General features: G+C 43.3%; 1 protein-coding gene across 10 annotated transcripts in view; it reads left to right on the plus strand.

The window, feature by feature from the left end:
- Window positions 1-1,740: 1,740 nt before the first annotated feature.
- satb1b (SATB homeobox 1b) overlaps window positions 1,741-16,820 on the plus strand; it is a 65,000-nt gene continuing 49,920 nt past the window's right edge. For 4 of the 10 annotated variants that reach the window (XM_061049870.1, XM_061049875.1, XM_061049874.1 and 1 more), the window contains exons 1-2: window positions 1,742-2,201; window positions 15,762-16,000. In XM_061049870.1, the coding sequence (XP_060905853.1) occupies window positions 15,787-16,000 (214 nt within the window). In that variant the 5' untranslated portion in view covers window positions 1,742-2,201; window positions 15,762-15,786. Of the gene's footprint in view, window positions 2,202-13,800; window positions 14,463-15,761; window positions 16,001-16,820 lie in introns of those variants that run through there. The other 6 variants (XM_061049872.1, XM_061049877.1, XM_061049880.1 and 3 more) reach the window with 3 other exon arrangements.

Below are 16,820 nucleotides of genomic sequence, written 5' to 3' on the forward strand. Positions count from 1 at the left end.
TTTTCAAAGGGACGTGTAAATTAAGTGTAAATGTAAATGGATCAGTGTGTTATTTATGCTAAACCCTGCAAGAGAAAACACATTCATATTGTAAGTAAACAGCTGCATTACCTGTGGGCTCCTGCACACCTGCTAGAGCAGAGCAGTTAGCCTGTGTGCAGATGCAAACTGTCAATCATCTCACACACACACTCTCACACACACGCACACAAATAAATTCTTACACACAACAAATGAGTGTAAATGTGTGCAAGGGTGCACAGAAATCTAAAAACAGATGCATGACACAAATATATACGTGCAATCAAACCACAATTTGTGACACACACACACACACACACACACACACACACACTCACACACTCACACACACAATGGGCTCACATATGTACTAACCACATGTGCAGGAGCTACACACACACACACAGGATGGACAGAGACATCACACAGATTGGGTGAAGGACACATTTTTCTCCCTGCATGAAAATTAAATCTTAACTTCTATTTTTAAAATTGAGAAATATTCATACATAATCATATATAAGGATAATAAGCATAATCATGATAACAGGATCCTTCATCTCCTCACTGCTTGTAACATGCTCTTTATTAAGAACATTTAATTTAATTTCTCTGAAACTTGAGATCTTTTTTTTTTTCCCCCACAGTCTAATTTCAGACTTTGGCAGGAAAGGGGGGAGAAATACGCGACATATATTCTTTACTTTTCCCGCACTGCGTGTCAACAGAGTTCCAGCTGAAAATCAATTAAATTAGCACAAATACATTTCGACAGTGTGAGGGCGCAAATAAAAGCTCCGTTATCTGTCGCTGTCCTCTGTGCCTCGGCTGATTCTGCTCCGGGCTGTGTTCTTAAAGATGTCCAAGAAAATAGGGAAGAAAAAAAATCAAATTATTCTGCTCTCCACGTAAATTTTAACAAATTTGCATTCCTAAAGCGTAGATATTTATTTTTAATTTTTTTTGGATAGGCCCGGCGGAGGATTCTTTAATGTGATGGAGCGGCTGAATGTGTGTGTGAGCGTGTGTGTGTGTGTGTGTGTGTGTGTGTGTGTGTGTGTGTGATGGCCGGAGTTCAACCAAGTTACAGCATTAAAATAGCAACAGCTTGCTCTAGTTAAAAAATGATGCATTAAGAATGATAACAGGGGAAATAACCGAATAATAATTATTACTTATCAAGAAAAGAAAAGCTTAGTTAAGTGTTCAGACTGGAGAAATGAAATGGGAGAAAACCAGCTCTCTGATGACACTGCACGAGTCAGAATGAAGTACAAACTTTTATTATTTGAGGAAACTTTTTTCTGTATTATTTCTGCACACTTCCAAACACATAGAGACAGATAAAACCCTTTAAGAAAGCAGCTTTGTGCGTCTGCAGGAGCACCTGATGTAAAGCAGACTATAGCGGCTTTACGGTTTCATATTCCCCCGCAGGTGTTCGGGGAGTGAAGCTGGCAGGTTGCCCTCCTGTTAAAACAACACGCTTTGACTCTTTACGGCGCAAAACGCGCAACGCCACTGCGCCCAATCGACTATTTAGCAGACTTTTTACCCTCTTCTTCTTCTTCTCTTGACATGCAAACATGTGGCGTGTAAATATGAAAATGAATGAGTGTGAGAGCTCTCCTGGCACTGACTTCTCTCTCTCTCTCTCTCTCTCTCTCTGTCTCTCTCTCTCTCTCTCTCTCCCCGTGTCCCCGGAGAGCAGCGCGTCGGAGAGGAGCGGCTGTAAAAACCAAAGTGGGGCAATGAGACAAGCTGCGCCACAGCTGGCAAATCATCGATTTGAGCATCAGAAACGGGGAGGGGCGGTTCGTTTACCTGCCACCCTCTCAAAGCAGCCCTTCCTCACATGCCGCTACTCTCCTCTCTCCTCTACTTCACCCCCGCTGCCCGCAGCGCACGGTTGCTCGCATTTCTGCGCTCCATCCGCCGCGTGTGCGCTCTTGCAACTTCAACCTCCCGCCTGAGCGGTTTCTTCAAGACGACTCCCTCCCCCTCACCCTCATCCTCACCCTCCTCCTTCTCTCAGACACAGGACTTTTGACTTTTTTAAAGCAGTTTTTTCCTCCCACAGAGCAGTTGCCTATTTTTGGATCTCTCGCGGTGGAGCAGTGACAAGAGGTTGCTCAACTTTTGATGGAAAACAAGAGGTCGGGCGACTGCTGACTTTAAAGGTACGCTCTCATCGTGTCTCTGTGCTTGTCATTCTCTCTATGTACTTTCTCTGCGTGTGTTATAAATCACTTTTATTTTAGTGCATGACTCATAAAAATTAGGAGCATCTCAGAGGATTTATAAGAATAAACTCTGTTCTACATGAATTCAAAGCAGCTTGCAGACCTATCTCCTAAATCACTTAAAACCCACACACACTAAAAGTGGCTGCTGGGGTTTAATATTTCATAACGTAAAAAAAGAAAAAGAAAACGCAGAATGAATGCCATGCTTAATGGTAAATATAAATGCACGCATTCAGAACTTCTTTTTTTTTTTTTTTTTTTACCATCTAATTTTTAATGTGCAGAAAGAGGCCTGTGTCATTTCTGCACGAATGAGCAAAGCACTCGTGATATTGGCGGGGTTAAGTACATCCATCTCCTCTAATTCATTTAACAACTTATTCAGCGCGCAGCACAGGAGCGAGGAGAGATGCTGCCATCCTGCTCCTCTTGCTCATCAATTCATCAACTATATGTTTGGAATAAAAGTTATCAATTTTATCCCCCGAATTATGCACCTTAAAGAAATATTTTAGCATCTTACACTGTCATTAAATCAGGCCTTTGGTTAAGATTTCCCTCCCTGTAATAAAGTGTGTGTTCTTCTCAAAGTGCTGACATGTCTGTTGGAAATGCTGCAGCCAAACTGCCCATCTACTTTTACTACTTTTTATTAGGCCATTAGAGCCACTTCATTTATTCTCTCCTCACACTTAATATTTAATTACATGTCAACTTGCTTCAACACTTTTATCGCTGTAGCATGAAACACTTTGTGCAACTGCTAAAACACACACACACACACACGAGGACACAGGGAGGTGTTTTTAAAAAAAAAATCAGGTGAGAGAGAGAGAGAAGCACGTGGAAACAAACAGGTGAAGAATTTATTGCTCTCTCTCTGCCTGACTTGGTGTGAGACATTCATGTAGATGAGGAGATAAAGAGTCGTTGTAGTAATGTTGCTCGGGCTGCCTTGTGGCTTTTGTCTCAGTGCTGATAAAGTCATTTCAGGTACAACCAGACGTGTGTGTGTGTGTGTGTGTGCGTGAGAGAGAGAGGGATGGAGAGCAGTTATGAGAAGATGTATTGTCTTCTTAAAAGTGCGTGGGCACTGATGCTCTGTGGTTTACAGGTTTTTTAATGGTTTCACTCTGTGCTCTTTAGAAAAGAGCTGACATTTCACACACCGGCACGGCCAGTGGCTCTCACTCAGATATCTGAGACCATTTAAATATAGAAAACCAGCACAAATACCCTCACAAAGACACCGTCATGCAGCCGTCTTGAAGAATTGATTTGTAAAAATCAGCAGCGATGCCTCGTTTCGAAAAGGATGAAAGGCAAAGAAAAAGGGGGCTTTTAAAAATCCAGTGAAGTTTGTGTTGAATCAGAAACTTGATCAGATAATTAAAGAGCTACAAGATTTTATTTTCCCCGGATGTAATCTGCAGCCATCAGCGTCACTGGTTGTTGTTTGTCACCTCGCTGTTTGTCAGGGGAGTTGTTTGCTTTTTTTTTTTTCTCACTCACATGCGATTACGAGGTCAAAACTGGCACCTCTGCATGGAAAAAAACAAAAAAAAATCAGGTTATGGCACAGTGGCGGGCCAGTTTTTCTCCTTTTATCTTGTGCAGATCTGTGGCAGCTCAAGGTGGCTGTGGCTTATCTGGTCAGTGCCTTTGACAGCAGAGACGCAGCTCTTTTCCTGTCTCAGGCTGCCTTGTGTCACTTCTTGTAAAAGTCCTCCGGCGAGACCAAAAAAGCTCCAGAGCGTTAAAGCAAAACTTCTCCTCGCCTTTATTTTAAAAGAAAAAACCTTCTTTTTTTTTGGGTGATAATTTTCTGGTTGTGAAAGTGGCACAAAAACAACAGACACATCCTCAGCGCCGCGTTGATCTCATTGGCAAAAAATGTCTCTTCTTAAACTTGTTTGGCAGGAATGATAAGAATCAGAGTGTGAGGACGACGGCGGCGGCGGCATTGAGCATGACTGCCAGGTCACACACATCCAGCAGTAAAGCCTAAACATCTGTCACAGCTTATTAGTGTGTAATGAATTCCTTTAAATGTGTTCACAGTCCTTACAATAACTGCACTGTGATTTACAAGTAGAAGGCGAGCGGGGGAAAACACCTGAGCGTTTGTACCTTTCTACCTTTTGTGCTATCACTTACAGCTTTAACCTTGTTACACCTTTTCTTTTTCCCGACTCCGAGCCGACTTTTGTTTTCATTACAGCTAATCGAAACTAGAGCGCGCTGCGTTTAGTGTACTGGAGGTGTGTGATGGCAGGAAATCAGCTCGTAGTCGTCACAAATATTCAAGGAAATCTTCTTGTCTTTTTTCCTTTAAAAAAAATGTCTCAGTGGCACGTTTTGCATTCCGGCTCCAGCTCCAGGTCGTTTGATCCACATTCATCAAATTCTGCAAAACCAGTTAGACATTTGTCAAGCAGATTATTTTAAAAAAAGCAACAACCTGAGCTCTCGCTCAGTCTCAGGTCGTCAGACGAGAGAGGGAGAGCAAAGGCAGAGTTTGTCCTGAGACCCTGAGAGACCAATTAGTCTGCTCACTGGAGAGCGCCGCTTGTGAGTTTTTGTTTTGTGTTCTCGTGCTGTAAAACAACCAAAGTAACTACAACATGAAACTCATATGACACTCTCAATGATCCGCACGTGTGAAGGTTGTGATTTTCTTCTTTTTGCTGTGCTCTAAATATAAAGTACGCTCCTACGTTTTATTTACAGACGGATCATTTTTCTCCTGAATTATTATTGGAAAAAATAAAACTCAACATCCAGTCAAAGCAGTAAAAACAGAAACACTTGTAAGTTTGAAAGAGCTTCATGCTTTGATTCTGTGTTTGAGCGTCAAATTCAAAAAAATAAAATACAAAAACCCTTCCCTGCATGTGAATAATACGACACTCAGGAAATGTTCCTCCAAAGACAATCCAAAATGTAGAAACAATTCAACAATGAAAAAAGTCTTTACTTCTCGTGTTTTAGTTCCACTGTCGAGTATGTGCAGATATTTCAGAGCTGAGGTCGTTGCTTCACTTTGCTGAGACTGATATCTCGTCTAAAACCATTAATCGTCTTCCCTTTACCACCTCGATAATTATCGCTGCAGCAAAATAACAGCTCAGCAAACAGTGAAATTATACCTGTGGTAGGCAGCAGAGTAAATACCTGTTTAGCTGCCAGCAAATGTATTTATTAGACTGTCGCCAGTAAATAAGAGGCCTGTCTCGTTTTTTTAATGTGTGGCTCTTTGGGGATTCCACACACCACCACACACACACACACACACACACACACACACACACACACACACACACACACCCTCCATCCCTGCTCTGTATGAAATAGCTCTGTTATGATTGCTAATAGAGGAGAAAGATAACAATGATTCCCAGCGTTTTTTTCTTAATAACATGTTGCAACTAGTTTGGAAAAAAGAAAAGACGGTTGGTGTTAATAGGGACGGCTGCATTCCTGGGCTCAAAAATGTAAGAAACCCCCCCCGCCCCCCCCCTCTCTGTGTTTCTCAGACGGTTTCAGACATACCACCCTGGGTGAGTGCTTAGTGTGTGATTCCAGAGTTACAGCTCATTTTGTCATTATCTGGAAAGTTCTGTATGAAAAAAAAAAAGGAAAAGGAGAGAAGGGGGTTTATGTTGTCCCGGCATGTTGGACTGCATTTATTCTGGCATATGCTTTGCATACTGTTGATCCAGATTCCTTGGCTTAGCGATAAAAGCGTCACATTGTGTTTTTTTGGGTCCTGACAATCAGCCCCCTTCGTCGGATGGGTTGGTGTTGTCCTCGCCGGGAGAATTTATAAAAAGAAAAAACAACCCAAAGTCCGTCATGTCGGTTTTGTCACGCTTTTTACAAAATGACATCCCTCCTATGTTTCGATTTTCTGTTGTTGCTCTCGTTATTTAGCGCGCGTCATGCTACCATGGCAAATATCATTTAAGAAATAAGAAAAGCACATACGTCTTAAGTTTGTCACAATCCAAATCGCATTATTACAGGTCTCAACATCTGTTTATATTTTTCATAAATTTCTTCAGAGGAAAAAAAAAAAAAAAAAGAAAACCCTCATTGTGTTTTATTCCGATGCTTGTCTTTATCCAATCTGTGTAGGTTTTTCTGGATCCTTTGTTCAGAGAGAGAGAGAAAAAAAAGAAGAGATTTAGAGGAAAGCGCATCCGCTAAGATCAGGTTGTTAATACCCACCCACATACTCCAATGAAACAATTTCAACAGATACTGATTCTCCCTCTCTCTCTCTCTCTCTCTCTCTCTCACACACACACACACACCCTTGCCTTATCAACTGTTTTGTTCCTCAGTGGATGGATGATGCATCCTTTGACAAGGGATTAAATATGCAAAGAAAAATATGTAGATAAAGAAACGGCATCCTTAAGTCTGCACCTCTTCTTCAATACTTCCCTGCCTATAAGCCTCCATATTAAGATCCGTTCTCCCCTCAATGCTCGCATCCCCATCTCTCCTTTTCATCTCAGCGGAGCGCCCACTTTCTCGCACACTGAGGCGAGTAACACCCTCCCATCACCTGCCTCCATTTCTTTAACACTCCCCGAGAAAACTCCCCACAAGGTCCGGCTGCTGTGCCCTTCACCGCCTCGCTGCAAAAAAAAAATCCTGGGAAAACCCAGCAGGCCTCGGGTGACCTTTCTCACCCTGTCCAGACAGAATCTCTCTCTCTCTCTCTCTCTCTCTCTCTCTTTACACACTGACACTCCTGTCTGTCTGACTCTATTAATTGTGTATTTGTTGCAGCCACGAGGCAAAAATTAGAGTTTATTTATTCGGTCTTGTGATAACAGGAGTTCAGCGAGCAGTGGCAGAAAAGTCATTTCTTTGAAAAAGCCGCTGTCATGGCCGATTGTTCAGTGACTGAATGGTTTAATGATTCAATAATGACGAGACAAGACAAGAGGAGGAGGAAGTGAAGGGGGGGAGTGAAGAAGAAGAAGGGACGCAGCTTTGAGTGTTGATGTGAACCTGATGACTCCTGTGGCGTCGAGGTCCCTGACTCTAGGGCTCAAAGGCCTTGTCAACATGGAAGCGCGCTCTCCCTGCCGCTGTGTGCGGCGTGCATCTAGACGTGGGAGGTGTTATGAGTACAGTGCAACACCACAAATCTAAAGGGGTGGGTGTGAGCGAGAGGGTTACAATGTGAGTAAGAAGGTCTTATGTGTGTGAGCTCACCTGAAAATTCAGAGGTTTGCCTCCCGTTTCCCCGGGGACAGAAGGGGAGCGATGGACGCGGAGAGACCTGTCGAGGCCAAATGGCGTCGGGGGCCCTTCCTGTCAGCAGACCTGAGCCTGAGACCGCTCGCCCCTTCTTCTATTTCTGTCGACTTCACGAGATTATAAAACAATTAGGCACTTAGAGGACTCGACTCTCAGTTCATTAACCCCCCCCCCCCCCCTCCTTGTCTTATTCTTATTCCTCCTACACCGTAAAACGTGGACGTATGAAAATGTAGAAAAACACCTTATTTCACGAGTAATTGGCCGGTACGAGAGGCTAATGGAAAACACAGAACTAATTTGATTTGTCGGATGTGTTCATTATGGACTTTTGAGTCGATCTGTGCTTACCTCGTAACAAGTGATTAAGCGATGTTTCATGGTCCTCAGATGACTTATGAGGGAACGTTGATAAAAAAGCAGCAGAGGTGAACCTATAGAGGCTGGGACGTTGTGCAGCAGCTGTGCAGGGAGACGAGTTGATTAAGAAAGAAAAACTTGACACGTTTCATTTACAGGAATGATGATTTTGTCATCTTTTTTGTATTAAATTAATTTTTTTCTTTGATGCAAACTTGTGTTTTTTGGGTCTAAACTCTTCCTCTGCCATCATAATGACCCACAAACAATTTCCCAAAACTCAAAAACCTTCTTTGCAGATTCATTCACAACTTCAGAATTAAATCAGAAACTGTCGATAAATGAATTTCTGTTCATGTTTTCAAATATCCAGCGCTACTCGTCCTTTGACTGCGTGCTTGTTTTTGAGCGGCATCGACTGTACACCACCTCCTTCTTCTTCTTCTTTCCACTCCACTCCACATCTCGTCTGTTCAACCCACACATGTTGTGACATCGTTGTGCCCCCCCCCCCCCGACAGATTATTAAATCCTTTTTCTGCAGCCTCTAATAACACCATTATGTTTACATGTGTGCGTATCTCTCGAGGTAGACACTTAGAGAAAGAGCTCAAAGTCAGACCCCGGTGACAGCTCTGATCCCCGTGCTGCTTGTGATTTTCTCTCAGACATGCGGCATGCTCAGACTCATTTGTATTAAGTAATCCAAATAATCGTATTAATGCCTATTAGAAGCGTCACAAGTGGCGAGCATGAAGACATCACAACACCTACGTGCAGTGAGTGATGCTGCCGGATCCGTCTGACACACTCAATAAAGACGCTTTCAGATGTTGAGCCACCAATTATATCATTTTCTTTTTAATGTTTTCCGTCATTGTGCGTCGATTATTAGTGCCTTTTGCAAACAAAAAGACACAATATTTAATCCTCCTGAGACGTGAATAGTGGTTTAAAGAGCAGCAGGCCGAGGACGGGCTGGTTTAGATAAGTGTGTTATGGTGGAAACATACAGTACCTGTGGTGATGCACAGAGAAAAAGATGACATGTATCTGCGGTGTAATGCTATGACTCCTGACATTTTAAATATGAGGTGTCCTTTGTTGTGATTTAGCATGCAGTCCGTCATGTTTCTCATGTCATTTTTCATGTTTTCTTTACAAATGCAGCCAACAGGGCACCAAAAATCTTCCCTGAACAATTGCACTCGTGCACGTGCACCGCTCGCCGCGTCCTGTATCTCCCCGACACAAAGCCGCACAGCCTTGTAAAAAAAACCCACCTTGAACAGAGCTAAATCTGCATTCAGCGTGCGATTAGAACAGCACACGGCTAGTATTTTTTAAACAGGCTTTCTGTGTTTCAAAAAAAAAAACATTTTTCCTCCTCTATTCTGTGCGATACAAAACGGTATATGTTAATTGATAATCAGCAGTGTTGATTCAGTGGTGCATTCAGTGCAAATCTGTGCCCTTCTGGATGTCAGAGGGTTTTCACAGCCGCGTCGGTGCCAACCTCGCTGGCAGTGCCGGCACCTGTTGGCGGTGCCAAGGCCTGGCAGGGGTTATCGATGCTCTCTGATGGTGCCCGACAATCACAGTGGAAATGACTGCGGCTGCTTGCGTCATGCCAGATAGAAAAGGAACATTTGCCGACAATGGCTCGCTTTCACCGACGCTCCTGTTTTTTTTTTTTTTTTTTTTTTTTACTGAATGCTGCTAAGCTAAGCCAAGGGAAAGAGAGAAAAAAAAACACAGAGAGAATCAGGAACATTGTGTTAAACATGTTTACGTGGAAAACATGTTAACATGGAGGATGTGGCGCTGCTGTGCAGGTGGAGGTGATGCAGAGAATCGAGGAGGGGGCGAGGGCTGCAGCCTTTTTGTGTGATTCATATTACTACATCACCTAAGAACCTAAATAGTAGGCACATTTTATCTACACTACACATCCATCTGGAGACATGTTTTGACCTTATTATCATGATGCATTTTAATACAATCCTAATTCATCCTCCTTATTTGTACAGCTCGAGGTGGATTTGAATATTTCTGGAAATTGTGAATTGTACTTCTATGTGTGCTGTGACATTGTTGTAATAATATCTCACACTGGAGTGAATCTCAGAGAATAATAACCTGCCAGTTTGAGTCCTTTGCAGACACATGACCGAGTCATTTCAAACCACACGGCTCCCCCACAGCTGTGTTTATTACACAGTGCTGGTTTGCTCGGTGAAAAACCAGAGACCGGCTAGGAGAAGAATTCATCTCTGACTTTGTGCTTCAGCCCTTCTGCTCATGAATTCACATGTCGGAGGGTCTTATACAAGAATTGTCAACAACTCTTACACTTCCTGTTTTAAAACCACAGCCACGGGACCCTTTAAAAAAAAACACACACACACACACACACATCCGCCCCCTCAGTGCTTGCATCTCGTGCTTACAAGGTGTTAATATTGCAAGACGTCGCTCTGTGTCGGTCCGAAGGTGAGTTTCAGGCTGCGTTTTTTTTCCATTTGAAGCCTCTCCGTCGGCCTTCTGCGGTGAACGCTAGCCTTTTTTCCGGACACGAGCGTCTTTTCAAATAGAAGAACTTTTGACCTCATATAGGCGGGTGGAAGAATGATTTTTGGTTTCACAAGCAGGGACTGGATGAGTGGTTCAACTGTACTGTTTCTATACACATCATCACTTCTTCCTTTCTTTGATCTGTTTAAAAAAAGTGACTCCAGTCGTCTCTTCCCCCTCGATCGTAACGTCTAAGCACCTCCAGTAAACCTGTGGGATTTTCTCCGCAGTTGTCCCGTGACCGTCTTTGTCACCTGAATGCGGTTCCTGTAGCTAAGCCGAGAGGCTCTCGTCTGTGGCGTTGCATTGTTTATGAAACAACAGCTTTGTGTGAGGCCACTTTACCGTTACTGCGCTGTATTTACGGTCGCACAGAGAGGGAGATTTATTAGAAAGCATGTAGTGTTGGGAGCGTTTCACACGTACCTGACCTCCGAGCTCCCCCCCCCCCCCCCACTCTCTCCACCTCATGGCCCTTCGTTGCCGCTGGGTGGGTGTACTCACTTCCTGTTCCTGTTTTTGGTCGCCTACAACCCGGACAGACTCACTATAGATCGTTTTTGTTTGATGTGGATTTCAGGCCTGATGAGCCGGGTCAGATTGAGGCACCTCACTGTCACAAAGAAACAACTTTACTTGCTTCTTTGCTTCCCTCCAAAAAAAATACTAAAATGTTCAAAAAGTAGATCTGACTTATCTTTACTTATTCAAGAGTATTTCATTGTGAATTTCCCCAATGAGTAAGTTTGTAACAGATCATAAAAATGTTATCATGTTTCTTATTTATTATGAAAATAGCATGTATAGATAGTGTTTTTACGATATGACTATATGTAAATAGTGTGCAAAGGTCTCTGTGGTCTTGACAGTGAACTTGACCTCACATTCTCACCTCTCTGACCACATTAGGACCTAAAGATGGAGGGCCAAACACAGCTACACCTCACATCAGCCTGTATCAGTCAAGTGAAGTCAAAGTGGAGCAGTTCTTAGTAAGCCACCTTAAGGTTATGTACAGACACCATATCAGACCTTTATTGACAATATCAACAGAGATAAGCTTGTCTGATATTTTCACAGTTTGCTCTGGAGCAACAAAGCTCCTCTCCGGCAGAGGGAAGGTTCATGAAATAATTACTAAATAATAACAATAGCTCACACAGCGACTTGAGAGAGAAAAAACCTCCCAGCTTGCCATTGTTTGCAGAGATTGTGTGTCGCTCTCCATCCTCCAAACATTCCTGCGTTCCTTTCTTGCGTCCTCTCAGCTCTTCCTCCTCCACAGTGACAGTTCAGGGTTTTTGTTGACAGTATCAACAGAGATTAGCTCGTCTAATATTTCGGTCTAATCCAGTTTGACGTTACACGGTGTGATCTGCTGCCGAGGTAAAACATTTGGAAAGATAACCAAACTAGTTTTGCTTTTTTTTTTTTTTTTTTGCAGCATATTGTATTTCTACTTCCTTTTTAAAATGTTCCTATTGACATCAATGGGATCAATATGACAATGGAGAGGGAACCCACTTAAATATGTAATTATTTCTTTCTTTGCAGAATACTTATAAGTATATTTATTGATTTATAACAATGCCTAAGGTAAATATGAAACTGACATATCTGCAAACAAGCAATCTGTATCACTCACAAACCCTTGCCATGCAGACAGAGATGATCTTTAACATGCAGAACAATAGAAACTTCCTCCTTTTAGCTTTCATTTATACATCTTTTAAATACAAAATGCGTAAATACTTCCTTAAATGTAGAAATATTTAGATTTGTGTGTAATATTCTGTCTCAGACTGAATGGGAAGTAAACAGGAAATCATGTAAGCTCATTTATTAATTGTTAGGATTATCAATCTGCTCGCTTTTGCAGGGTTTTTGACTAAAAATGTTGATTAAACAAACGTAAAAAAGTGTGAAAAACTAGAAAAATAGATCCGAGACATGCCTATGATCATGCAATATTAATTTGATCTACAATTTTACGTGTGTTAAGGGTGATTTTGGGGGAAACAAAGGACACATTTTTATGTATTTTTTGGAGTATTGTGATAGATGTTTCACAATAAAAGACTGGAGGTGAAGGAGTTCAACTCATTTTTTCCCCCCCTATTTTTGATGAGAGAGATAAAGAAAGAAAAAGTCAAGTAAATCTATTTATTGGGTAGCCCTAACCCAAAATTTAAATAAAATAAAAATCATAAATTAATGCGTGTGCGTTTATGTGCGCGTGAACATCTGTGTGTACCCGGTAATAAATGCAGGACCGCCTCACTCTAATCAAGCTGATTAAAAATTCCTGCGCGCACAGCCGGAAATCGCACCACCGTTCTTGTCTGTTGTGTGTGTGTGTGAGCGTGCGTGTGTTTTATGAGCGTGTGTGTGCATGTGTGTGTGTGTGTGTGTGTGTGTGTGTGTGTGTGTGTGTGTGTGTGTGTGTGTGTGTGTGTGTGTGGTTTCTCTCCCTTGAACACTTTCTCCACTTTATTTGTCTCCTGTCAGGACTTTTCCGGCCTGACACGCGGAGGAATCATGTAGTTCTTTATTTATAAAGAGGGGGATTATTTCTCTCCCCCCCCCCCCCCCCCACCCCCTCTCCTCTCACCCTACACTCTCTCCCATCTCTCTCACGCACACACTCGACCCCCTCCGATCATCTTTTTTTTTTTTTAATTTTTTTTTTTAATTTTTACCCCCCTCTTCTTCCACGCCATTTGAAATGAAGAGGAGAAAGGGAGAGCACGGACAGGGGGAAGCAGCGGCGGCAGCAGCAGCAGCAGCGAGGAGAGAGAGAGCAGAGGAGGAGGAGGAGGAGGAGGAGGAGGGGGGAGTGATGAGTCAATACAACTAATAATTTAATGGGGACAGAGAGGGAGAGACGGAGTGAGAGGGGGAGAGACGGAGAGGGGAGATAGATAGAAAGGAAAGAAAGAGGAGCTCCGTCCGGACGCCAATCCCCAACCAGCAGGACACCTCCTACTATTACTATCGCAGGCAGCTCTCGTTAATGCATCCACAGCGAGCCTTATTTGATCCGCGACGTCGGAAAGTAAACGGCACTTTTTGACCCCCTCCTTCTGCTTGTTTTATTGCGCGAACCTGCTCCCGACTGTCCGCATATCGTCTCCACATCGCCTCCAACAAACCGACGCGATAACAAGCTCACGCTGTCGGTTACTATTATTATTATTTTGCAGTCAGTCTCTGCCGGTAGTCGGACGCTGGGCTGTTTTTCTTTTCTTTTTTTTTTTTTTTCTGTGCATGCACGCTACGTCCCCTCCGCGAACACACACACACACACACACACACACACACACACACACACACACACACACACACACACACACAACGGAGGTTTCTCGGTGGCGATTATTATCATTGCAACTGTGTCCGAGGTGCTTTGGTTTTGTACACCGGCGACGGCTGACTGTGCCGCCTGCCTTCCTGCCGGTCCGCCTCTCTGTTCGGATGTTGTGGTGCGAACTACAGCTGAAGTGGCGTTCACTTGCACGCTAAATGTCGCAGGTTCCCACGGCTACCGTCTTTTTCCTCCGGTTGGACGGAATTAGCTAACGGGCACACATACATAACACACACACAGAGACAGACACACACACACACACACACATAACCGCTTACCAATGTTCGCCTATCACGGTCCATCTCGACCTCGTCGTCTCTCCCACAGACCCGGGTTGTTGTTTTTTCGCACCGCCCGCCAGACCTCCGCGAAGACGAGCAGGAGGAAGCGTCTTTTTCAACACTGATTTATATTTAACAAAAAAAAAAAATTGCTGTCATGCATACGTAAACAGAGAGAGAGAGAGAGATAAGAAAAGAGGAACTGGGAAGCAAGAGTTGTTCTGTTTCCTTTTTTTTTTTTTTTTTTTTTTTTTTTTTTACCCTGGCCAAACTTGAAGAAGACTCGTTTTCCAGCCGGTGTTATATGCTCTCCACTGCACAAGTGCTGCGTTTAAGGTTGGTTTGTCTCTCAACTTATCCTCCCTAAACAACCCCCCCCCCTGTTGGGACCTTGATGTTGTCCATTTGAACTATTGCTCCTGTATCTTGTGTTTTAAGGGTAATTTAAAAATCCTGACCTGGATCTGGGTCTGGATCCCTCCCTTCTTTTCCTCCCCTATTTGTGGGGAATTAGTTGCCTCATTGCATGTTATGAATGGGGGGGGTTCATGATCTTTTGCGTGGGGGTGGATGATTTTGACAATCAGCATTCCTATTCATGTTCATCAGCTCAACGTGCATGCAGAGTCACCCGTGATAACTTTTCCTATTGCAGATTTGTAAATCAGCACATTTTCTTTTTAGAATTGATCATATTTCAAAGTTTACCCAGAGAGTTCAAATATCAGCCTACCTAAATAACCAACTTCAGACTGTCAGTCAGTGAGGCACCTGTGGTTAAGTCTGTGGTGGATGCTCCACCAGTCCTTCCTCTCTCTTCTTTTCCCTCCTAACTTTTTTTTTCTGGCTTTCTTCATGAGTCAGCAACTTGTCATGTGAAATTTTTTTACAACGCTGCCTTTTTTTCCCCCACCAACCCAAAGTTGTAAACCCTGCTGCTCGACGTGTCTAAAAATAAAAGTTCATACCTGTAAATTCATGTTAGTGGTTGTGTGTGTGTGTGTGTCTGTCGCTTACAGAAAATTGACGTCCTCGCCTTTTCGCCCGTCCTCCCCCTCTCCTCTCCTGAGCTGCGTCATGAAGCCGCACCAAAGTGACTCAGAAACCGAATTACGTTGGTTTCTCCTCTCTCTGCGTGCACCGCAGCAGCAGAACCTTGTTCCTTGAACTTCACTGTATTCATTCAAGTGGAATCTCCCAGCAAATGAATGTGTTTGCACTAAAAAAAAAAAAAAAACGGAGCTTGTTTGCCCCTTCTCGCATGGGAACGTCTAGCGGGACACCCATACATAATGCATGCGTTTGAAAAATGGGAACATTACAGCGGCACGGAAACGTCACCGTGTTCTGCGTTGACATAACCGAAGCGAATTGACAGTTATTGTCGTAATGGGTTTTGTTCTCAGAGGTTTCAATTACTTAAAAGCAAATTTTTTTTTCGCTCTATAAAAAAACCCTTTCACGTCTTCACATGTCAGTGATATCAACACAAAAGATGTTCCCCTCATATCGCCTTTCATTCCTCCTTTTTTTTTCTGTTTTCAAGCTTCTTTTCTACCGCACACATACCTCCTCTGACGGCTGAATCATCGTGTGTGTGTGTGTGTGTGTGTGTGTGTGTGTGTGTCTCCCCAGGTGATAGTGAGCAGAGGTGCTGAGAATGATGGAACATCTCAGCGAGGCGTGTTTGGGCAAGGAGAACTCCGAGCTGGTCAACAGCATGGCCGAGGCCAAGGGCCCTCCGGCCAAGCTGCCCCGGCTGGAGCAGAACGGCAGCCCCCTGGGCCGGGCCAGGCTGGGCAGCACCGGAGCCAAACTAGCCGGGGTCCCTTACAAGCCCACCGGGCACCTGCTGAAGACCTGCCACAAGAGAGGTAAAGGGGGAGTGTGTTTGTGTGTGTTTGTGTGTGTGTGTGTGTGTGTGTGGTTTTATAGCTCACTCCATTATTGTTTGATTTAATGTTTGTCTTTCTGCAACCAGAAATCACAAACCCTGTTTCTGCATTTCAAATATGAAGGTTTGGAAATCTCTCCCCTTTTTTTTTTTTTTTTGATTTTCCTGAGAAGAATAGAGGATGATTTGGTAGTTGACAGAAAATTGATTACCAACAAAGAAGTCATTTTTCTAGACAAAAACACCAAACGTTCGCTTCTCCAATGTTCGGATCGGCTGCTTCTCTTCGTCCCATGTGACAGAAAAACTGAATAGATTTAGTCTGAACTTTTCACTGGGACAAGATGAGCGGTTGCTCAACGCTCTGAGGACATTTATCATGAACATCTTCTCACAATGTTTAATTTATTATTCTGGATCATTTGAATTCATTGAAGTGGCAACCCAAAATTCAGACATCTTATAGACTGCGTCAGGAATCGATAAAGAAATAATCAAAGCTGCAGCTCTAGTCTGCATGAAACTATGAAACTAGCCGAAACTAACTTTGCACACATTTGAGCACAAGTCATAAAAAAAAAAAATAAACCATGTAAATAAAGGAAAGCTATTTAAAATGCAGTTTAAAAAGCCCCCCCGACCCCCCTACCCACACACTCAAAACACAGCACCTTCCACCCACCATCACCACCCTCTGCCTGCTCTCAAAAACTCTTAAACCTTTTTACAATGCATCTTTAGTCATCTCTGCATAAACACACACACACACACCGTGCACACACACACTCCCACTTATTTGC

Source organism: Labrus mixtus, chromosome 11, assembly GCF_963584025.1.
Source record: "Labrus mixtus chromosome 11, fLabMix1.1, whole genome shotgun sequence".
NCBI lineage: Eukaryota > Metazoa > Chordata > Actinopteri > Labriformes > Labridae > Labrus > Labrus mixtus.